Raw genomic sequence first — 23470 nt, 5'->3', positions numbered from 1 at the left:
TAGATTAATATACGCCACACAGTTAATGATTAATATCAGCAAGGCAATTTACAAGTAGGTGCGCCCAATGGGGAGATAACCTGGAAACATGCAGTCTACAGAACTTGTAAGAATCGCCTTTAGTTTTTATATTATATATAAATAAAAATAAACCAATTCAGGAAAGCACGCCCTTAGCTTTGAGCACATGCTTAAGGGCTCATGCAAGTCAAGCTTTCCTGAATTGAGAGTCAGAAGAACTGGAGGGGGGGGGGGGGGCGGGGCAGAGGGGGTTGGAGGGAGAGAAAAAACACAAAAACACACCACCCCCCCATTAGAAAGGGAGATGTGACTCATTCAGGTTCTATACTAATTACAAAGAAGGACACACTGAAGTTTCTATGGATCGTTTCCATTCCAAAAATTTAATTGATCATATTAGACCAGAAATTTGAACACAGATTTTTTTTTTTTTTTAAATCTGTGACACTTCGACTGTAGGCGGCACTTTTCCCCAGTAGGCGCTGGTTGTGGCACGGAGTCCGGTCAGTAGTGCAAACATCCCTTTAGATTTGTGAAAGATTTGATGGCAGGTGGAGACACCCCCCCCCCCCACACCAAAAACAAAATAGAAAGAGGGGATGAAGGATGAAATTAACGCAAACATCAAGAAAAATAAATAAATCCTATTTTACATACAGGAAACAGCTCCGACCAAACATATACAAACACACAATAGATACTATATATAAGTTGTACACAGTTATTTACACCCTTCGAAATAAGAGAGAAGTTGAATCGGTCACAGCTTCAGGCCAGAAGGGCGCGTTCTCCGCGTTGGTGGGTAGCCTTGTTCCCCGGCCCGAGGGAACGGGAGTGCTACACCAAGGCGGGAGCGTTGTCCCTTTGTGATCTTTAACCTTTAGATCTCGTAACATTACGGCGGCCTCCCTGCACTTTTATCATTAAAACTCATCCGTGCAGAACCCCCCGCCGCAGAGACAACGGGGAAGGGACCAACTCAGATCAGAAAGGCCACATTTAAGCCCTGATCCCGCGAACGTTTGTGAGCAGAGTCGCTCCAATGCAGGACCGGGCTATCAGTCCATAGACGTGCATAGGGAATGCCAGTACACGTTCGAGCATGGGTAGAAAGAAGCTTCATTGCTCATGAAGGCTTAGACGACGTTTCGTTCTGGGTATTTTTGGTAGGGTGCAGAATCGAGCTGACTCGAGTCCCGCACATTTGTTTTGTTTTTTAAATAAAAAGGCAGTTCCAGGGGTGGGGCTGTAAGAAGGGAGAGGGGCGCGCAGCCGGCTTAGACGTTACCAAGACGCAAAGTGCTAAGGCATGTGGCAACGGTAAACGGGAAGAAGAGTCAGACCACGCTCGCGTGGCGTACGTTCCCTACTGCCCCGGCCAGCACAAGCTGTTCCTCTCTGCCCTCCCAGCCAGAGGCTAATGCAATGACACCTCTTTGAACCCGACCTGGATTTCTTCCTTGCGCTGCAGGGTTGGCGGGGGCCGCAAGAGGGAGGGAGGGAGGGAAAAAACAAAGGACTGTGCAAAAAAAAAAAAAAGAAAAACACCACACACACAACCCCCCTGAAAAGAACCCAAAAAAGTGCAAGGCGGGTGGGGGAGACGTTCCAGCGTTTGAACCCGGCGATGACAATCGGCACCCACCGGCCCATCTCCGAGGAACCGTCCTGTTCAGCATGACCCATGCCAGCGTCACCGACCAAGAGAAGCACCTGGGTTGTGCCATATCTGCCCGGGGGCGGGTCTGAAGACTTATCCTGCTTGGGAAAGGGAGATGGTACATGTGTGTCGGGGTGGGAGGCGGGATTCCAGACCTAAGCAAACATCCATTCCCCAGAGGGGGCGCACGCAGACAGACACGGAGTACAGATGTGATGGCAGCACCGATTTGGTTTTTAAGTCCCTGATACAGATCTGGCTCCATCCTTCTTCCCTGCCGTTAGTCCTTTAGTGACATCGACCAGCTGTAGGCGCGGGGGGACTCCCAGCTTACATCCGGAGAAGTTGTGTTTCTTTCCACCCGCCAGATTTCTTTTCTCCTTCACACGCAAGAAAAATTCTCCTCCTGTCCCAGATCAAACGGAAGAAAACCAGCAGGTACGTCCCCGGGGGGGGGGGAAAAATCGACGGCATCGGATACAAAAAGTATTAAATATATAAAACATAAAAAACCCAAGAGTCAAACCACATGCGTCTCCTCCCCCGAGCGCCAAGCAACCAGTGTGTTGGGGGAGAAGCAGCGAGGCTCGTCAAGTTACTCAGGAAGTGGTGCGGCACTGCAGGCGGGTTGGACGGTCGTTAAAGAATCAAAAAGTCCGGGGGGAGAAAGACGTGGCGCGTCCCTCCCTCCCTCCCGTGAAACGAGCAGCAAAGTCTGGCAGGAGGTACGTCCTAGGTTCACGCAACGTCGTCTTCCAAGCTGACGATCTGTCTCTGTTAAGGAAATACATTTCAGCCGTTACCAAAGGTTTCTCCTTCGGACAAGCTACGGGGCAGGGATCTAGCTATGCCTCAGAAACCAAACGAAGCCGCTGCTTCAGACTTCAGGGTTTGTCGCTACTGGGTGAAGCTCTGACTAGCCAGGGTGTATCAGCCATTGGCAAACAGGATGCAGGAACTTCTGCTTCAGAAATTGCTTGTGCTAAAGGAGAACTCCCCTTAACAGTGTCCTAGCCCCTATACTGCCAGCAGCTAAGCTACTCCGATTCCAATTGGGTAGGGGGCAGTGTATTCCCAAGCCTCCTGAGAAGGTGTGAAATATTATCGGTGAGACGAGCAGTGACTTTGCTAAAGCCCCAGGCTGGGTGGGAAACACACACCCAAAACTCTTGACAAAGCAGATTCAGTGACCCCGCAAATATGTGTCTCAAATACAGGAGTCAATTTCCCTGCATTTTTTGAAGCAGCCAACTTTGGCATGTCCCACATGAAATGTTTGTGTTTGAAACAGCTTTTTGTCTAAGCAATTCATTTCAGGACGAGCAGCGGACAAAAAACCCAGAATCTTATTTTGTGCGTTCTCCGAGTTGCTGACAAACCAAACGCAGTTTTTGGCCCAGCTCTGCTCAGACGTTCCTGGCTGCCAGCCCTGCATCCAGGCCACGCCCGCGGCTCTTGGAAGACAGACAGGGGACATACTTGGACCATGGGCTCCTTGCCACCTGCAGACCTCCCGGCTCGCAGACTCTGTTTTGCAGCTGGATTTTGGCGGGGAGCCTGCTTACCGATGGGTACGTGTATCCGTCCTGGCTCCGACAGATGTGAACCTCGTCCTCCGTCGTTTTCTGATAGACGGGGTTGTCGAAGTTGATGCTGTTGATGTTCTTGAGGCGCCAGTTCTTCCACACCAGAAATGCACCGAAGGCGATTAAGCTAATGAGCACTGGGGGTGGGAGGGGAAGAGGGGAGACATTGTAACTGCTGGAATTAAACACAAGACCCGAGAAGTTCTATTCAACCCCCGCAAGGCAATGGTACAGTCCAGATTGATTCACCACAGACCATGCTGGGATGTGAAATCCCCATGGAGCACAGAGTGAATCGCCAATGGGAGGGAAGGATCAGAGGTAACCGAGGTCTCTCTCTGGTACTTAGACCCCGCTGATGGGGACTACGAGTGCCTCACAATGTGTTCATCCCCACAGCAGCGCTGCTATTCCCCATTGCACCGATGGGGAAACTGAGGCAGGCGCCCACCCCAGGGATCCCCAACGCATTCCTAGGAGAAATTCCTTCCCGACTCCAGACCAGGGCAAGCCGCTGAACCCGATGGCCACGGCCAGACGCCTCAGCAGCCAAGGCGAGGAACAGCCAGGATCCAAGCCCCCGGTGATTTCGTTCGCAGAGAAAGGAGGCGGCTCGGGGCAGCCAGCGTTTTAGGAACAGGAACTTACCCAGTGGCAAGACAACGGAGAGCGCAGTGGGGCCGCTGTGCTTGTCCTGGTTGGTCTCAGCAGCAACATCGTTGCGAGCTGGAAGAGGGGAGAAGCCACTTAGCATGCAGCAAAGGATGGGGCTGGTGGAAAGTATGGCTTGTCTATCCCAGGAGCTGCACAGAAATCCCACTGGTCACAGCATCGGACAGAGCGACTGGTTGACTCCCAGTTCTTCTGCCGCTGATTGCGTCAGACTCCTTTTACAGGTGGGGAAACTGAGGTACAGAAGCCCAGTGACCTCAGCCAAGTTGGTGCCTTGGCAGGATTAGAACCCAGGAGTCCCAACTCCCATTCTCCCCTGGCGTCTACTCGTGAGACTACACTCCTCTCCCAAAACCAAAAATAGAAGACAGGTGTCCTGACACCAAGAACACCCAGCTCTAACCATTAGACCATGCTGCCCTCCCCAAGTTGGGAGCATAGCCCAGGAGTCAGGACTCCCAGTCCCCTCTGCTCTAACCACTAGACAGCATTTCTAGCTATGGTTCTGGACAAGGGAGGATGTTGGGGGGGTTGGGGTGCGAATAGAAAGGCATTCTTACCCTGCTGGGAGAGAGTGACCATCTCTGACGTGGTGAGGTCAGGGCCGTCCCTGGCATGCGTGTTCGGCACCCCAGCTGTGGCAGCCGGTGGCCTTGCTGTCTGCTTCAGCGTGCTGGTCGTGGTGAGCAGCCGGGCCAGAGGCGTGGTGCTGGGGGCGGTGGGGACTGCTGGATCTGGGAGGGGAATTTAATGCTTAGCGGAGGTTTCTCTGCCCCTTTTACTGGCAGCCTCGGGAGCTCAAGTGACTTTCCCTGTGTGATGGTGGGGGTCAACAACCACACTGAGAATAGGACCCAGGAGTCCTGGCTCCCCACTCCCTTGCTCTAACCACCAGGGAACACTCTCCCTCTCCAACAGGACCGGGCCGTCTACAGAAAGCTCGGCACAGATGCAGCGGGACATGGAGCTGGCACCTGGCCCCCCAAGCGTTGGCCGATTCCCCCACGTACCTTTGGCGCAGCTCCTCATGTCTGCAGCGAGGTGCAGGGCATCGGGGCAGGCACAGGTGTACTTGGGCGAGTGGCTCGTGATCTGGGGGGCCGGGAGGCACAGGTACTCGCAGCCGCCGTTCGGGAGAGGGTGGTTCTCGCACCAGTTGACACCTGGGAGGGCACAGAGAGTATAGGCCTGAGCACCGAAAGCGACGGGGTGGGGCTGCGGAGACGGACGGAGGGATTCTGCAAGGAGATCCCAACGCGGGGGCAGAGAGAGTCATGCAGTCCACACGCCCCGGTTCGACCGGATGAGCGCCTGCCATACCTGCCGGCTGCCGCAGGTTGTGATACAGGACGATATCTTCCGGGGAAAACAAGTCTTCCGCCACCAGGGTGACGTTGGCGCCGGTCAGGCGGTTGGCGCTGAAGATGGCTTCATTGAGGATATCCGTCCAGAACACTTTATCCTGAAGGGGGATTCGAGATGGAGAATCAAAAAGACGCCCCCCTCGTTAGCCACTGGCTCCTCCCGACACCCACCCACCGAAAAAACCCAACAGCATGTGCCAGTGACACGAGCAAATATTGAAAGAGGCAGCAAACGCCTGGCCTCTGGCTCCAGAGCACGTTGCATCACTTAGCTCTGCAAGGTGCAAGGTCCGGGCAGTCCCCGACCTTCCTCCTCCAAGTGGGATAGTCGACCCGACGGACTGAATCAGGGGTTGAAGAGAGGCTAGAGATTTAGCGACGTCCCCATTCAGACCAGCCCCTACGCGCAAAGCACTTCAGCTGTAAGCTCCTGGGACTGGCTTTTCCATTGCGTCTACACAGCCCCCAGGAGAACGGGGTGGTGCCAGACCGGATTGGAGCCTGTACTGCAATGTCACCCACCAACACAATCTCAGTGTCTCTACCGCAGGTGCGGGGACAGGCTTAACTCGGAGGTGAACGTTTTCCAAGAGTGACTAGCAATTCCTGCAGGTCCTACTTGAGATCCCTTAAAGCGGCTGGGTTTTCAGGGGGCAGGTTCTCAGCGCTCGCTGTGGGGGCAGGGGAAAAAGCCAGGCCTCTTTCGAGGGGTCAAGTCAGGCAGTCACAAAGAGGCACCCGCGTCACTAGCTGCGTTTGAAAGTGGGGAGATGCCAGGGGCAGGTACTTGGATTTTGTGCCCAGGACGTTCAAGTTTCCACCGTGGATTTCGCAAGGCTGATCCAGACAGAGGAGCTTCGACCCAAGACTCACCTCAAAGACGGTGACGGCGAAAGGGTGAGCCAGTCTCTCCTGGTCCTCGAGGATCGTTTTCCTGCTGCCCCCGTTGACGCCCACGCTGGAGATGGAGTGCAGCTTGGAGTCCACCCAGTAGAGGCGCTGGTTTACCAGATCTGAAAGAGACCCGGGCACGGTGAAGGCTCCAGGACACAGAGATCTCGCAGGGAGCTGAAGCACTCAGCTAAGAGGCCTTCTAAACAAGTCAGACTCCCCATTCAGCCAAGCCACGGAGAATCCAGCCACGTGAAAGGAACACATTACGCTCCAGTCCGTGCGAACGCTCCCCAAAGCGCTGCCAAACACCCAGCAGCACTCCTCGTACGCCGCGTGGCCGAGAGGTCAAAGGAACCCGATTGAAACGGGACACGTCATCGATCGATTCAGGAGCCTCGCTTCAGACAACGTCTGGCCTTAGGCACCTAAATCTAGATCTTCCTAAGTAAGTGGACTGGACTGATTTTCAGAAGCTCCCAAGAAACTCACTCCCTGAGGAGCTGAGTTTTGGGCTCCCAGATTTGAAAACTTGGCCAATAAACTCCCCTCTGTGTGGGTCACTGCCCCCCACTAAGCTGGTTAGACTGGAAGGAGCTTTAAGCATCTTAGTTATACTCTAGCCCCGATGGTGGTTCTCGGACCCATAGAAACGCTGGGATGAAAGGGGTCACTGCATCCTGTGCCCAGGCCAGTGAAACCACACTGGTCAAACTCCCTTTGGGTTTCCGATCAGTTTCCACCTGAGTTCTCCTCCCCAGGCGCTCCTCAAGGGAATGTTCTTTCAGTTCTGTGCGTGCCCTTCTGTCGGGGAACAGTGGGACCCACAGACACCCCCCCACCCTCCATACCTAGAGTTATTCCATTGGGCCATTCGATGCCATCTTTCACCAGCGGGAAGCTGTCCACGCCATTCAGCCCGCTCTTGGCAATCTTGGCAGAAGTCCCCCAATCCGTCCAGTACATGAAGCTGCCAGGAGGGAAGCACAAGGAGATTAGAAAGCACCGCTCACCGGGGACCCGCTAAGCTAGCGCGACATGGGGGAGACAGCTCCGAGTCTGGGCATGGAGTTCGAGCCCATCTCCTGCCAGGGCATCAGACGTCCCCTCAGCAACGCAGACAGAGGAAACTGCCGCTTCCCCTCCTCCCGTTACACACGAGACGGCTTTAAAGGCACGTACCCATGGCTGGGATCCACCACGATGGCACGTGGCTTGGAGCCGGGCTCCTCGATCAGGGTCTTCCTCTTGGCACCCTCCCTGTCGGCCACGGAGACGGTGCCCAGCGCTGAGTCCGTCCAGTAGATGTTCCCGTGGACCCAGTCGACGGCGATGCCGTCGGGGGCTCGGAGGCCGGTGCTGATCACAGTGGTGTGGTGGGTAGAGTTGTCGGCCTGGTCTAGCTGGGTGCTGCGGGGGAGAGGAGACGGGTTAGAGCCGGGGCTCGGCCCCAGCGGCACTGGAGGAGCGGTACCAAGCGCGTCCTCACAGCGGGGCCGCGGCTGAGCAGAGACAACGGGCCAGCCGGCGCAGCGCCAGCGAACTCCACGGAACTGCGTCGGGTCAAGGGCAAACTCTGGCACTGGTGAGAAGACACCAGACCAACAGTCCTGAAGACAGACGGCCTCTAGGCGCAGGACAAGGACAGCTAAGGGAGCAGCGGGGCCAGCTTTTCCCCAGCCTGTCTCAGCATGCATCACCCCTCCCAGCCTAGGGAGGAGACCTCCCAGGCATCTCTGCTGCGGCTACCATGAAGGGGCTCATGGTTTCACTATATGGACCCCCCTCCACTGGGAAGCGTGATTAGCTTCTTCGCTGCAGGGTCGATCAGCTGGGGGTGGCTCTCACACCCTGCTGGGGCGGGTTCCCACGGCTCAGTGTGTCTCTGGGGCCCCGCCTGTCGCTAGCAGAGCCAGGGTGCCCCAGCTTTACCTGTAGATTTTCTTCTGAGACAGGTCAGACCAGTAGATTTTGCGCTCGGCGATTTCCAGGTCCAAAGCCACCACGTGTTTCAGGTGGGAGATGAGGCTGCCGTAGTCGCTGCGATCCAGCGTCATGCGCCGCACTTCGTTGCGGTTGGTGAAGAAGAGGTACGCGATGGTGCCTGGCAGGGCCGGGAAGGAAGAGAGGGGCCATGAGACAGGGCCAGACAGTCACGCTAGCTTAGACCCGGGCAAGATGTGCCAGGTCCCCGTCCCGAACGGGAAGAGGGAACCGCCAGGTAGAGCTGGAAGTTCACAGCGATAGACAGTCCAATACCAAGACACCGGCTGTCACCATGGCAACAACCGTGGCCACAGCCCCCATCCCACAGGGCGCTTTCCGCCTGACACCGCCAGGCACTGGGAAATAGCCAGTTGGTTTCTCATTAACCACTCCGTTTTCTTAAGCAAACATCCTGCTCTCAGATTCTGCGAGCGCCACCTGATCTTAAGGCAGGGAAGTGTCTTAAAAGCAGTCCCTGGGGTGGGCACCGGGCAGTCCTGGAACAGCCTGGCTTCACGGAGGGACTAGGAACCAGATGCTGCAATGCACTGGGAAGCAAACCCCAGTTTTCCAAGAACACTGCAGTATTTTTTAAAAGCCCAGCCCGGCCAAAAGACATGGGAGTGTAGGTCACTAGAGGCGTCCCCAAGAACCGGGAGTTGCTGACTTACCAATGGCTTTGCAGGTTTTGGTAGTGAGGTCAAGCTGGTAACCTTCGTTACATTCACACTTGTAACTTCCCTCCAGGTTCACACAGATCTGGCTACACGTATCGGGGTTCAGACACTCGTCAATATCTGCAAACCCCAAGAGGAAGCCGTTAAAACCCCCTCGAAACGCAAGAGACAGGACGCCCCAGCAGAGATTTGAAATAGAGAAATAAAGTTAGTTCTTTTTGAACTCCCGGGAGGCAGAGAGCCGCACGCGTTTGCTGGGTCTCAATCCCAGGGGAGCATTTCAGTTTGAGATACTCAAAAGGGGTCTTGCCAAGGTAGACCGGGGAGTGGGCTTCAGAAAGGGAGCTACATTTACCACCGTAATAAAAAGCGGCTCGCCCCGATTTCAGGGCTAGGGATGGCGGCCAGAGCCAGAGGTCGCCTTACTCATCAGCAGGGCACTGTGGAAAGCCAGCTGCTCTACGCTGAGCGAAGCCACCTGCACAGCAAGGGGGGGACTGGCCGTCACACGCCTGTTCCCACCCAACAGGCCTGCCTAGATCAGGATGGAGTAGGACCTCCACTGGCCAGCCGCGGTGCCGTTGGGAGCGGTCACTGGACTCCGAGCCTGCTGCTTAAAAGCAGACATTACCCCTCAAAGCTGCAGAAATCTCCCCCACGGCCAGCGCGAGGCCATTAAGACTGGTCCGGACCGGTCCCCGCAGCTGGCAGTGGATTTTAAAGCCATATCTAGCAGTTGGCGGGAGCTTGACGGAGGGGTGGAGAACCTACCTTCACATTTCTTCTGGCCAACCAGCTGGTAGCCCTCAGGACACAGGCACTCGTAGCCAAGCTTGAGATCTTTGCATATGTGGGAGCAGCCGCCTTTGTTGGCCAGGCACTCGTTTGTATCTGGAAGGAGACCGACTTGGCGTGAGCTGAAGAGCTTTGCTCAGCATCGTCACCTAGCCCACCCGTCCCTCCAAGGCCGTCGAGACACCGCGCTGGCCCGAAGCAGAGGTGCTGACCGCCCTTTCTCGAAACCCACCCGAGAGTCTGTAGGAGCCAGCATTTCAATAGCAAAGGTGAGAGAGCCAAATTGCAAGACACCTGGGATCCCAGCTGTGCTCCCTGGAACGGACGATGCCCTCCTCTGGCCCAACGCCAGACAGAGCAAACTCTTACCGCACTCCTTGATGGGCTCGTCGGACCAGTCCCTGCAATCCCGCTGCCGGTTGCACACTTTGTCCAGAGCGATGCACTCCCCAGAGCGGCACTTAAACTTGTCAGGCCCTTCGCAGGCAGTCACTGGAAGGAAGGAAGAAGATTCTCTTGAGTTTCATGCTGGGCTTCTCTTGCAAGAGAGACGAGCCCTGGATGGCTGTTCTTCCTCACTCAACCACATCTGCAAGAGCTGGAGAGGCTGCCAGCGGACTCCAGCAATGCAGAGAAAGGCCAGGGCTGGGGTGTTCACTCTGCCCTCTCCTCCGGCTAAGAGCCCAGCACAGCAGCTCACGCCACGTGGAAGTCCCACAGTTTTGCTAATCGATCATTGTCCTGGACCTGGCTGGGTACTTTGGGAAGTGCTGGGTTCCGACTGTCCTGACGTTTTATTGACTGCTTGGGAAGTGTTTGACTTGCCCTCGGAGCCTTTGTTGTAAAGGGGTAAGTCAAATAAATCCAGAGCCGAAATCCAACCCCACTGAGCCACTATGGCACAGGAAACCAGCGCGAAAGCGCAGAGATCTTCCCAGCGGAGGATCCCCTTCCCGCCACGTAGGATAAAGTCCCTTTACATCACTCTGGCAATGGAGGGGCCTTACAACGGTCACAGGGTTTATGCTCCTGGGGGATTGACTGAGAACGGGAACCGTTAACTAACAATAGGGACATTAACAACGTTCCTGGTAAGCAGGCTGCTACATTTCTGCCTCTAGCCTGTCTCGTGCATAACAAACAGCCCGACCCTGCCGTGCCAGCCAGCTGCAGCAGCAAGGGACAGGGACAGAATCAGTCTCCCTCTCTCTCTCTCTCTCGTCAGCACATGTGTGCACCCAGCCCTGCAACCCCTCTCCCCCCGACGGTGACCAATCACGCAGGAACGCACGCCCAGCGCCCCCTCCCGTCTCTGAGGTTGCACCGGGCACGCTGGAACAGACATGCTGCCAGGGAAAAGGTGCGGGTCCCCCGGCAGATATTTTTTGCCTTTTTCTGCCCCCGTTTTCCCTGCCAGCCTGGGAATCCAGCACCCTGTCTTAAGCCAGACACGCCCGTCTGCTCCAACACAGACCCAGGTCTGAACCACGTGCCTCAAAGCTGCAGACTTAACTGAAAGGCACTTAAGAAGTGTTCCTGTCTTTAACACTCAGATGCCCAATTTCCAATGGGGTCCAAACCCCAAAATCCATTTTGCCCTCTATAAAGCGTATACAGGGTAAACTCATAAATTGTTCTCCCTCTATAACACTGATGGAGATATGCACAGCTGTTTGCCCCCCCAGGTATTAATACATACTCTGGGTTAATTAATAAGTGATTTTATTAAATACAGAAAGTAGGATTAAACAGACAGAAAAGTGAATTACCAAGCAAAATAAAACAACACACAAGTCTAAGCCTAGTACAGTAATAAAACTGAATACAGATAAAATCTCACCCTCAGAGACGTTTCAAGAAGTTTCTTTCACAGACTAGACACCTTCCTAGTCTGGGCACAATCCTTTCCCCTGGTCCAGCCCTTGTTCCAGCTCAGGTGGTAGCTAGGGGATTTCTCATGACTGCAGCCCCCTTTGTTCTGTTCCACCCACTTATATCTCTTTTGCATAAGGCAGGAATCCTTTGTCCCTCTCTGGGTCCCACCCCCTCCTTCTCAATGGAAAAGCACCAGGTTAAAGATGGATTCCAGTTCAGATGACATGATCACATGTCACTGTAAGACTTCATTACCCACTTGCCAGCACACACGTATACAGGAAGACTTACAAGTAAAACACACCCATCTACAGTCAATTGTCCTGGTTAACGGGAGCCATCAAGATTCCAAACCACCATTAATGGCCCCCACTTTGCATAAGTGCAATAGGCCCTCAGTTATAGTTCTAGTTTCAGATAGATACACGAGTGGTACATTTAGACAAATCGGATGATCACACGCAGTAGATGATAAGCTTTGTAATGATACCTTACAAGAGACCTTTTGCGTGAAGCATATTCCAGTTACATTATAGTCACACTCCTCAGCCTATGGTCATAAAATCACCGAGTGCAGCGTCCCATAGGCACTGCTCGGGACTGCAGAAGCTTGTTCAGCTAGAGATTCTGGCCAGAACAGGAACTATTGGTCTCAGAACAGCTTGGAGAGCAGCGGTGACCCAGCTCAAGCCGACAGGAGGCGGCCCTGGGCTTGTCGAACGCCAGGTCACGCGGGTCTCTCGGCCGGGCCCACCCTGTGCCACTCACCGTTCTCGCAGCCGACCTCGTCGCTCAGGTCTTTGCAGTCGTACTCCTGGTCGCACTGCCGGCTGCCGTGCACGCAGGCCCCGTCGCTGCACTGAAACTCGTCCGGGCGGCACGTGGGCTTCGCTGAGGGGACGGAGAGGAAGGCAGAGATTTGGGGACCCAGCCGCAAAGACAGCCGGCGCAGGGTTTCCCGCTGCCCGGGGAAAGCCAAGGCGGGTTTCTACCCCGCTCGTTCGAGGGGTTTTATTTAAATCCGACCCCAAAGAGCACACGGTGTCTCTGGGCTGGAGCTGGTCCCGGTGGGAGCACGTGCCAGCTGAACGAAGGGTCGCTTGCCAGGAGGCAGGTGGGCGACGTGACTATCAGATCAGCCACTCCCAATTCATCCCCTGATCAGGGTCAGCCCAGGAGACGGCCAGGCAGGGATGGGGTCACTAGCCTCGGTTTGCCAGAAGCTAGGAGTGGACGACAGGGGATGGATCACACGATAATGGCCCTGTTCTGGTCACTCCCTCTGGGGCACCTGGCATTGGCCACTGGGCTGGATCTGCCCCAGTCTGGCCGTTCTCATGGCAAGGCCAGGTTTCCCCGCCCCCACCATGCTTCAGCCAACACGCGCCCACACCAGATCAGTGTCCGGGGCGGTCCCAGGCCTCGCCCGAGGCTGACCCACTACAGGCAGTTGGGAGGGGGGAGACTGGGCCAGCAGGAAGGGAACAGGCCTCAGGCCTTCCCCGCGCGGCTAGGAATCGGCAGCTCCCGGGCCCCGCCCGCCGTACCACAGTTCTCCTCGTCCGAGCGATCCCGGCAGTCCAAGCCCCCGTCGCAGCGCCACTGCGCGTGGATGCACTCCCCGGAGCCGCAGTGGAACTCCAGCGGCGAGCAGGGCCCAGGGGTGGGGGCCACCCGCCCACCGCAGTTCTGGGGCCACTCGTCGGAGCCGTCCGGGCAGTCGGGGTCGTCGTCGCAGGCCCACAGCTTGGGGATGCAGAGGGAGCTGTTGCACTGAAACATGTCCGGGTTGCAGGTCGGGGCGGGGCAGTCGGCCTCGTCGCTCCCGTCCTCGCAGTCGTGGTCCTCGTCGCAGACGAAGGCCAAGGAGAGGCACTGCCCGTTGTGGCACTGGAACTGGTCATCCATGCAGCGCTTCGGGGCTGGAGAGGGGGCAAGGCGGGGGGTGATCAGCGGCCCACACCAGGGGTGGAGAGAGGGGCAAGACGTGTGTGTGTGGGGGTGATCGGTGGCCCACACGGGGGGCGGGGCTGGAGAGGGGGCAAGGCGGGGGGGTGATCAGCGGCCCACACCGGAGGGGGGGGGGGGGGGGGGGGGGGGAAAGGGGTGTGGGGGGGGGTGATCAGTGGCCCATGCCGGGGGGGGATGGTGGCTGGAGAGGGAGACTTGGCCCCTGTAACAGCCTGGGAGCTGTTCCCGGAGCGAGCTCAGCTCCGTCTACGCGTGCAGCGGTCACACCTCGGACTGCAGCCCAGGCACCAGCCCTGGTCGACGTGCAGCGAGTGCTCGAGGTCACAACAGAGCTGGGGATAGGCCTGACTCCCAGTTCCCCCTGCTCTAGCCACTAGCCCCCACTCCCCTCCCACAGCTGGGAGCAGACCCTCCCCCCCGCTTCCCCCCAATCAGGATTCCCAGTCTTCCCCTAGACCAAGCCAGTCCCTCCAGCACCAGAAACTCCCGCACGCCTGCTCGGACGCCAGGCCGTGCTCCATGAAAAGCGTGGCGTGCAGGACGTCCCGTTAGAGCCGTTGGCTCCAGGGGCCAGAACGGCCCCGTCTCCGAGCGCCACTTACCGCAATCCTGCTCGTCGGCACCGTTCTCGCAGTCCGCCTTGGCGTCGCACCGCCAGGAGGCCGGGATGCACCGGTTAACGCGGCCCCCGCAGCCGAACTCCTCCGACTTGCACGTCACCGACTCTGGAGGAGACAACGACCAGGCACTGGGTGCAATCCCTGCTAACACAGCCGGCCCAGACCCTCCCTCCCTCCTTCTCCTTTCCGGACGGTGCCGATCCCTGGCCAGTTGGTCCCCATTTTTTCTTGGGCCAACTTTGGCCTTTAACAGCTCTTCACCCTCCCCGGGGGTCCCCCCTGCCCCCTCTCGCTAGGCAGAACCAGCCAAGCTCCGCGTCTCCTCCCGCCAGATCGGCCCTCGATTCCCCGCTCGGCCACCCGGAGCAGCTACTTACTGCAGGTCTCCAGCCACTCGTCGGACTCGTCCTTGCACTCTGGGCTGCCGTCGCACACCCACTTGGAGGGGATGCACTCGCCGTCCTGGCACCGGAACTCGGTCTGGCCGCATTGCTCCTCTGCTACCAGGGAGAGAAGAGACCACCGGGTTAGCCGCGGAGAGGAGAGCAAGACGGTCTCCCGGGGGCAGCAGCCGCTCGGGAACGTTCGATCAGGAACCAGGCTGCATTGCCGGAGACGGACTAGACCCGATAGGCCAAGTTCCAGCAAAGCCTGTAGTATCCCCCAGCTGCCGGTCTGCTGCAGCCGGAGAGAACGGGCCAGACCCTCCGCTCCACAGCAACTTAGCTCCGCTGGGGTAAATCAGCATAGACCCACTGACGCCAAGGGAGCCATCCTGATTCACACCAGCCGAGCATCCGGCCCCTAAACCCATCCGAGAGTGGGAGGGGCAAACCAAGCTCTCTCCGGATCTTTGGATGCAAACCGTTATCCCAGCTCTGACCGGATCCCCACTTTCCATGGGGATGGGGTCCCCCACTTGAGCGCAGCCACATTTTAAAGATCGTCATGGTAGATGCAGGGAGTGAATTTGTGGCTTCAGTGGGTCCAGATTTCACCAGTGTCTTTTTAACTCTCCTTGCCATCCACAGGAGACAGGGAGCTGGTGTCCAACCAGTGCTAAGAAACACCATCACCAGACTAGAGACCCCCACTTCTTCCTGTGTCTGCCGACTGGTTTAATCAAACACCCACAAAATTCTTTTCTAAGCAGAAGCGTGTGTTGGGTCAGGGACAACAGCATCCATGAAGGGTCCGAGCCAGACCGAGGAGGGTCAGAAGTGCCATTGCCCGGGATGAAAAGGGGCTGGAGGGGGAATTTCAGCGGACTGTTTAAATATTCTCTGCTTGGCTGTGAAAGCTACCAGAAGGAGCCGGGAGTTTTTAGTAGGAAAGCAGGGTACCTTTTCTGCTACGAAGTTCCCATGCCTTGGCTAGCGGCTACAAAGCACTCTGCGTGCTACCAGTCTAAAAGGGACCCAACGGGGCCACGCTCTGTGGCACTGCAGGGGAACGGCGGCACGTGGAGAACACGGGGTTTAGGAGACAGAAGGCGCCTTGCTCTGGTGGGACAGAAGCCAGACTCGAGAACAGAACGGCTCAGCCCTGCCAATGCTTGCCACGTCTTGGGATATTTGACAGCCTTTGTGAAGGCCCAGCTTCTGGAGTCTGGTGATTTACATTCCTTCCCCCCCAAATCAACTTTAATTTAAAAGAGAAGTCATCTATCCCCCTGGCTGCTGGGGGAATCTCAAACATGTCAGCCATACCCAAGGTCCTTCTTTGGCCCCCCAGCACCAGAACAGCTGAGCACCTGACCGAGTTTAATGTCTTTATCCTCACAAACACCCCTGGGACGCAGGGTAGGGCCATTATCCAGGTGGGAACAGAGGCCCAGAGACTGGGCCAAGGTCACACAGGGGGTCTGTGACAGAGCCAGGATTTGAACCCAGAGCTAGTGCTCTATCTGCTGGACCACCCAGGTCCTACACCAAGAGACGCCACTTTTAAGATCTCATGATTTTATGGGGCCCCAACTCAGGATTGTGTGATCAGACCCATAGAAGATCAGGGTTGGAAGGGACCTCAGAAGGTATCTAGTCCAACCCCCTGCTCAAAGCAGGACCAATCCCCAGACAGATCTTTGCCCCAGATCCCTAAATGGCCCCCTCAAGGATTGAACTCACAACCCTGGGTTTAGCAGGCCAATGCTCAAACCACTGAGCTATAGCTCAAGGGACAGGCCCGCTGCAGGCCGCAGAGAATTACACTGAACTACCATGATTCATGGGCACTAGGCCATTCTGCCCTGGCAGGCTCCCGCCCCCCCATGGACCAGTCCCGGGGGAAGCACCTGACTGGCATGCGACACGCCCGGTGAAACAGACACACGCACAGCTCTGGCATGAGCTGACTCACGGCGCACTGGGTTTCCTCCCACGGCTGCTTGTACGGTTACTACAGCTTCCGCTCTGCTGCACGCCACCGAGTTTCAGCTGATTCACAAGACCTCACTTCACACACCCTTAGAACAGGGGAGTTGGTGTCACAGTCGTCACCGCGAGGAGGAGCCAGGATCACACCACCAGCGCCCGGCCCAGCTATTCATCTTCCGAGATAAGCGCTCAAAGGGCAAGTACTTTTCCTGCCTGGCTCCACCACCGCCTCCGTGTTTGCCAGCCATAGCCTTATGCAAACAAGACACCATCAGGCAACCGAGCCATGGGGACATCTTTGGCACAAGATGGAAATCTATTCCCTGCCTTCACACGCACACCCGGTCGCGTCACCAGAGTTTAAATCCGGCGATCGGACGGCCTGAAGTAAAAACCTCCCCACACCCCCAGCTGAATTTTGCAGCTGTTGGTCCGTGTCTAGTATACACCTTGTTACGGGTTTTATTGGATTGCACCAATAAGGAGGGATAATGGCAGACTGAAGCCTTTCTAGAAGTCTAGGATATAGCCGGTCCTGACCACATTGCCCTTCCCAGGCAGGGCCGGCTCTAGGTTTTTTGCTGCCCCAAGCAAAAAAAAAAAATTTTTGGATGCCCACCTGTCCCAGACCTGGGCTCCTCGCCGCACCCCCCTGCCACCCCATANCCCCCCCGCCCCCCGTCCCCCCCCCCCCCCCCCCCCCCCCCTGCCACTCCAGCCCTGGGCTCCCCCCTACCCCCACACCATTGCCCCCGCCCACACACCTCCTGCCGCCCCAGCCCTGGGCTCTCCCCCACCTGCATCCTCCTTCTGCTGCAGCCCTGGGTCACTGGTTACTCACTCCCAGGGCGGGTCATTCAGCAGGAATTTTAAATGTGCACAGACAGGATTGGTTCCCATATGATTACAGAACTGCAGTAAAGTGGAACCATTTTCAGCTTGTGTGGATACCACACACCAGAGGATATCTGGATGCACATTATAAGACTGTCCTCCATAAATGAGGAAAAGTTGAGGTGCCTTTATTATTCTTTTGTTCCTCTTTCTTTCTATGGGGAATTTGCCAATACAATATCATGGTCTTCCTTTTAAACAAACAAACAAACAAACAAATAAAGGCTGCTGAAAATAGCAATTCCAGTCCTAATAACCCCTGGGAAGCATTTCTCGCTCAATTTTATCCTACTTTCTCTACAGCAAGTTCCAGTGGATCAGTACATTTGATTGGGGAGAAATGAAGTAACAGCCGCCCAAACTGAGCTTGTGCCCTCCTGAATTTTGAGGTGTTCAAATCTGGAAGGCAGGTGCTGGGGGGTGGGGGGGCTGTGGCTCCGCAGGGGAGCACGGCAGCATGTATGCAGCAGCGTGTCTGGCGCTGCGCGAAGCCAGACACGCTGGTCTGAGTGGCACGGTAAGGGGGCTGGGAGGTTGGAGAAGGGGTAGGGGGTTCTGGGGGGCAGTCAAGGGACAGGGAGAAGGGGGGGTTAAATGGGTCAGGGGACAGGCAGCAGTTGGATAGGCATGGGAGTCCCAGGGGTTTGTCAGGGGACAGGTAAGGGGTGGGGTCCTAGGGGGGGGAAGTTTGGGGGGGGTGTCTCAGGAGGGGGCAGTTGGGGACAAGGAGAAGGGAGGTTTAGATAGGGGTGGGGTCCTGGGGGGCAGTTGGGGCAGGGGTCCCAGGAGGGGGTGCTCAGGGGACAGGGAGCAGGGGGGTTGGATGGGTTGGGGTTTCTGTGGGGGGCAATCTGAGGGAGTGGATGGGGGCAGGGTGGGGCTACCCTCCCTCCCCATGGAGTGTCCTAGTTTTTTAATGTTAAAATATGGTCTCCCTGCCCTTCCCAGGGCAGCTCTCCATTCACTGCATGCTGCAGCATGAGGTCTCAGCTACCTCCCTCCCTCCCCAGTCCCCCCTTTCCTGTTGAAGTGGCCAAGGGAATGCTGGGAAATGTAGTTCTTTCCCTGCTCCAGAGCAGGCTCTATAGGCAGGGAGCTAACCAAGGAACTACAGCTCCCAGGGCCCCCTGTTGGTTCTCAGCTCCCAGGCTGGGTCCCCCGGCTGCCGCCCCTGCAAACGGGCTGCCCCAAGCACGTGCTTGCTTCGCTGGTGCCTAGAGCCGCCCCTGTTCCCAGGACCTGGAACGGTCACTGATTTGCAAATCGTGTGGCACTGAAACGGACGTGAGCCGGGCATTTTATCCGGCCTCGCTGGCTTATTTCACCTGGCATCAGAACAGGAGCGATCAGATAGTAAGGCACCCCGAGAGGCGCTCGGTAACGTTCTTCCTGTGAAGGAGGAGACAAAATGGCAGCTGTGGCTCCGGCAGGAAGGCATTGAAAAGTGCAACCCACACCACCTCTCCTCTCCGGCACCACACGCCACCTGGGACTTCCCTTCTGTTTTTAACAGGGCTTTGCTGGATTGGATTTCACTCTAGGGAAGTTCACTGACACACAGCTCCAAAACCCTGCATCTCTTGAGGGGAGCTGCAAAACAAACAGACACCACAAAGGCCTGGGCTACACCGAACAAGGAGGTCAGTTTAACTACGTCCATCAGGGGTGGGGAAAATCCACCCCACTGAGCGCATCGTTACACTGACCCAAGTCCCTGTGGAGACAGCACTAGGTTGACAAATGAATTCTTCCGTCCATCAGGCTACCGCCTCTTGGAGGGGGTCACCTGCGCTGGTGGGAGACTCTACTCTGCACACATGTTTTAAGGGTAGACAGTCCTCAGACGGGGTCGTTGCTACACAGACGTCAGCTGATGGGCAGAAGGATCCAAGAAAACAAACGGCATCTGTATCCGGGGAAGCCAGATCCCAGCAACGTGACAGTCGCCTAACGCGGTCCAAAGTCTCGGACATCAACCTCTAAAGTGGTCTACTTTAACCACACGCAGCCAAGCCAAATGCTAGACTCTCGGGGATCAGAGGCCGGGCTCCTGTCCTACGGCCAGCAGGAGCTCGCAGCTCTGTCTGTTACAAGGTCAGACCCATCAAAGCGGCACTAGAGACATCCCTTGGTTTCATCTGAAGAAGTGAGGTTCTTACCCACGAAAGCTTATGCTCCCAGTACTTCTGTTAGTCTTAAAGGTGCCACAGGAGCCTCTGACTTTTTACAGATTCAGACTAACACGGCTACCCCTCTGACCCTTGGTTTCACTTCATTTGGAGACACCCCGGTTTCCCTATTCGATGCTGCCCGGGAACATACATGCACTCACTTCGCTTTGGGGCTGCTCCCACCTTTCGGGCTTTTCAGGAGAAGGGCCCGAGTACATCCACTCGCCTGGGGGGAGCTTTTAGGGGCTCACAGCCAAGTAGAGCGTCACTTGCCGATTTCAACGTTTTCTGCCCCTCGCATGCCGTAAGGGCAAGAACCGTACCGCTCGGCCACACCACGGTAATGCTGAGCCGACACAGAGCTTTAATGTGGGAAACTGGCAGGGCCCAAGCAAGGTTACGAAAAGGATTGTTGGGCATAATTTGCAACAGCGCTGCTCAGTTTCCAGTCAAGGCAGCCTACTTCCCTTTAACCCATTAGCACAACCCAGCAAGAGACGGAGGCTGCTCGAAGGAATACTTCAGTCAACGCACTGCAAGAGAAAGCCCCTCATTCAGCTTTGCCCAGGGAGGCCCCGTCCGCTATTGACTGCGGAAGAAGAGTGGCCCTCCCGAGGTTTACATCTCTTTGTACAGCGAGGGGTGCAGCCTGATCCCCAGCATTGGTGCTGGGGATTTACCTGCTGTACAACTAAACCGCGCCACACCATTTTATTGCCGTGCCAACAGGAAACTGGAAAGCATTGAGGAGACATTTCGACGGCGGAGCCCCAGGAGAGGGGCATCAGCGGACAAGACTCTCAGAACGGATTTTCTGAGCCCAGCCTTGGGGCAGCCCACATCCCATCGGCCCATGGTCAACTGACCCTGGGACTGGGTGGTTTGCAGATGGTATTTTGGAAGAGACGCTGCCACATTGGCCAGCACAGGCGCCCATCTGAGAAACCGTTTGAAATTTACATTAAAAAGTTTAAGCAACTCAAAAAAAAAAAAACCCACCATCCCAATTCCTTTTCAAATCGACATCCTCAATTATCGTCCCTAAAAATCAAATTAAAAGTTAATTTCTTGTTTCTAGGACTAGTTGAGAAAAATATACATGTCACCACTAGGCAAGAATTCCTTTTGCTCTCCACGCTCTGTGCGGACAGCAGATGCGTGTGGCAGGCCAGTACGCTCGGCAAACTTTAAATACTTGTCACTGCAGAACTGTGATGTTCTATTTGCTCCAGTTGTAGATTTAGGACTGGATTTTTTTGGCAGCTCAAGTCACCCTTTCACGTGACAGCCGATTTCTAACCCACTTCCACGGCAGGTTCCACTTTGCTACAGACTGTTCGCAAGTCCTGGTTATAGAAGCCTACAGCTACTCTCCATTTCAGCTGTCTCATGTCACAAGTTCAGGATAAGACATCACTCCAGCCCCTGCCTAGTTTGTAAGAATGCCTGGCATATAGTCAAATTCCTCAAGTCGCTGGCAAAGCCAACTGCAAAGCCCCTTTGCCTGGCACAGGAGTCTGGAGCATCACCTCCCTGTAGCAACGGCATCGTGCCCTTGCCAGCGCCCAGAAGGATGAATGAGTAACACTCACTCCAGAGGCTGTACTCGATCCAAAGAGCCATGTGCATTCATTAGTGGCATTTTGCTGTGGGTCGCACTGGAGCATGAGCAATTGAAACCCAGCGTGTCTCCATTCAGCCTTCAGAAGGAAGCGGAGAAGCAAGGGAACGGATCCAGAGGGCCTGGAATGCTTTCCTGGAATCACACTCCAGAAGACCAAGGGCACGAGGCAATTAGCACAGATGGCAGGAGTCCAGGGTGGGGGAAAAAAGAGGGAAAATCAGGAACAGCTCATAAGACCAAGGCAAAGTAATTACAAAGTAACTGTGGAATTACTCTACAGAATTAGGACCAGATTGACAAAAGGCACCTGAGTTCGGTTGACAGTCAATGGGAGTTTCCTGCCCTACGTTCCCTACAGCTTACCGTGCCCTGGGGAAATCAGAGGCAAGGCTGGGTTCGTAGGGGACTGACTCCGCCTGGCGCTCTAGTTAGATGAATGCTATAGCAACACCTGCAGCTAGTAAATATCCAGGTGCTCCCCTACAGTAGTTTTAATTCCAGTACCCCCCCAAATGTACAGCAATGGCGGCTATCCAGATCCAGTGTTTGCACCCAAGCAGGGGCTGTGGATTCGGCTAACTAGGATTTTGGGCTACAGAGATAACTGGGCGAGCGCGGCCACGCTACAGAGACACCTTTGGCTGCTGAACACACAGGTAGATATTTCCCTACAGAGGCATAACAACTATCTACAATTCACACACAACCGAGTTGTTCGGCTTTCTTGGACAGAGCCCAAGTGCCCATCCCCTGGCTGCAGAGAGCAGCGCCTGAGGAGAGGCCGGTGTAAAAACCTCCCATGCAGGAGTGAACTCTGGGTTCAGGATCTCTCCCCACCCCAAAACCATGCAAGTCTCCGGCCAGGAGCATTTAGAGATCTAGCAAACGCCTCCAAAGCGCCAACGTGCAAACCACACCGCTAGACACTCAAGAATGTGGAATATGAAATTTTGCCAGCCACCCGACTTTGCCCAAAAATGGGGGTTGTCATGAAAAGACTGCAGTGAAACACCACTCCGGGTAAGCAAGGAAACGCCCATCTGACACTCCAAGCAACAGGCGTTTGGGTGCAGACAAAGCCCTTCCGAACAGGTTCCCGTTCCTGCACACGGGTGCAGGACGCTGCCAGGTCGGAAAGGTTTAGCCCCTTGCACTGGGGTAAGTGAGGACACGACAGGGGGTTGTCATGAAAAGACTGCAGTGAAACACCACTCCGGGTACGAAAGGGAAAGCCCGCCGGCGCCCCGGAACCGGCCTGGAGGGGTCACATTGAGAACAGCCCTCGGCATTTCAAAGCAGGGCTCCTCGGACACACACGCCGCAGGCTGCCTGACAAGGGGCTTTGGCCTCGGGGCCGTGGCCCTGAAGCTTGTTTATGGATTTTGAGAATCGGTGACCAAGCACAGCGCCGGGCTGCAGCTCCCCAGGGCCCTGCTGCTGTCAGGGTGACCACGCGCCGCCCCCCCAACCCCCATGTCTGGCTTGGCCACAGACAGGAGTATGGGGATCAGCTGCAACCCCAAGTCAGCAAAGGGGCTGAGGCCCTAGGTCCTCCTCCCCCTGGCTGGGGTGCAACTCTGGCCATGGGTGGTGTGTGGGGGGAGGGCGGGGGGGACCTGCACCATGGGGGGGGGGGAAGTACACAGTGGGGGGCTCATGTGGGGAGGGGGTTTGATGCAGATGCTATGGGGGGGGGGGTCATTGAGAGAGACCCCAGGGAGTCAGGCAGTCATGTGGGGAGGGGGGGGGTCACATGGGGGGGGCTCCTAGGCTGGGCAGCGCCCATTGGCCAGAGGGGGAGGGACCACCCCGGTGGCCAGTTGCAGCCACGGCCAATGAGCGAGGGGAGAGCCCAGCCCGTGGCTCCTCCCCCTTCCCTTCCCGCCCAGCCCGGTGGCCCCACCCACAGTGCCAAATCTCCCCCCCCCCACCCATGTTCTCCAGTCCCCCCCCCACCCTGACAGTGCCCCCCGCTGTGTGAAACCCATTACCCCCCTCAGAGCCCCCACACACCAGGCACCCCTCCCTTCAGAACCCCCAGACCACCACCACATGCCCCCCACCAAGCACCCCTCAGACCCCCCATGCACCCCCAGATCCCCTCCCAGCACCCCCCATAGCCCCACCAGGGACTCTCCACTTTACACCCCCTCAGAGCCCCCCAAAACAGCCCCACCAAGCACCTCTCAGAGCCCCAGGCAAGATGCCCCCCCCCCAGAGGCCAGCCAGGGGTCACCAGCTACTCATCCCCCCCCCCCGCCCCTTTCCCCCCCCCCCCCCCTTGCCCC

At 56.4% G+C, this 23470-nt stretch overlaps 1 protein-coding gene across 2 annotated transcripts in view; it reads right to left on the bottom strand.

Annotated features, from left to right (window-relative positions):
• Window positions 1-385: 385 nt before the first annotated feature.
• The window catches only part of LDLR (low density lipoprotein receptor), a 28430-nt gene continuing 5345 nt past the window's right edge, over window positions 386-23470 (bottom strand). Inside the window, exons 2-18 of one of the 2 annotated variants that reach the window (XM_034792293.1) lie at window positions 14496-14618; window positions 14101-14223; window positions 13075-13449; window positions 12296-12418; window positions 10022-10144; window positions 9629-9748; window positions 8852-8977; window positions 8127-8298; window positions 7377-7604; window positions 7046-7164; window positions 6177-6316; window positions 5260-5401; window positions 4950-5102; window positions 4500-4673; window positions 3916-3993; window positions 3247-3404; window positions 386-2455 (exon numbers count right to left, since the gene is read on the bottom strand). In XM_034792293.1, the coding sequence (XP_034648184.1) occupies window positions 2420-2455; window positions 3247-3404; window positions 3916-3993; window positions 4500-4673; window positions 4950-5102; window positions 5260-5401; window positions 6177-6316; window positions 7046-7164; window positions 7377-7604; window positions 8127-8298; window positions 8852-8977; window positions 9629-9748; window positions 10022-10144; window positions 12296-12418; window positions 13075-13449; window positions 14101-14223; window positions 14496-14618 (2513 nt within the window). In that variant the 3' untranslated portion in view covers window positions 386-2419. The remainder of the gene's footprint in view (window positions 2456-3246; window positions 3405-3915; window positions 3994-4499; window positions 4674-4949; window positions 5103-5259; window positions 5402-6176; window positions 6317-7045; window positions 7165-7376; window positions 7605-8126; window positions 8299-8851; window positions 8978-9628; window positions 9749-10021; window positions 10145-12295; window positions 12419-13074; window positions 13450-14100; window positions 14224-14495; window positions 14619-23470) is intronic. The other variant, XM_034792294.1, reaches the window with a different exon arrangement.

Source organism: Trachemys scripta, chromosome 16 (genome assembly GCF_013100865.1).
Source record: "Trachemys scripta elegans isolate TJP31775 chromosome 16, CAS_Tse_1.0, whole genome shotgun sequence".
NCBI classification, from domain to species: Eukaryota; Metazoa; Chordata; order Testudines; family Emydidae; genus Trachemys; species Trachemys scripta.
The sequence above is the reverse complement of the archived record's forward strand: the minus strand, read 5'-3'. Positions and strand labels throughout refer to the sequence as shown.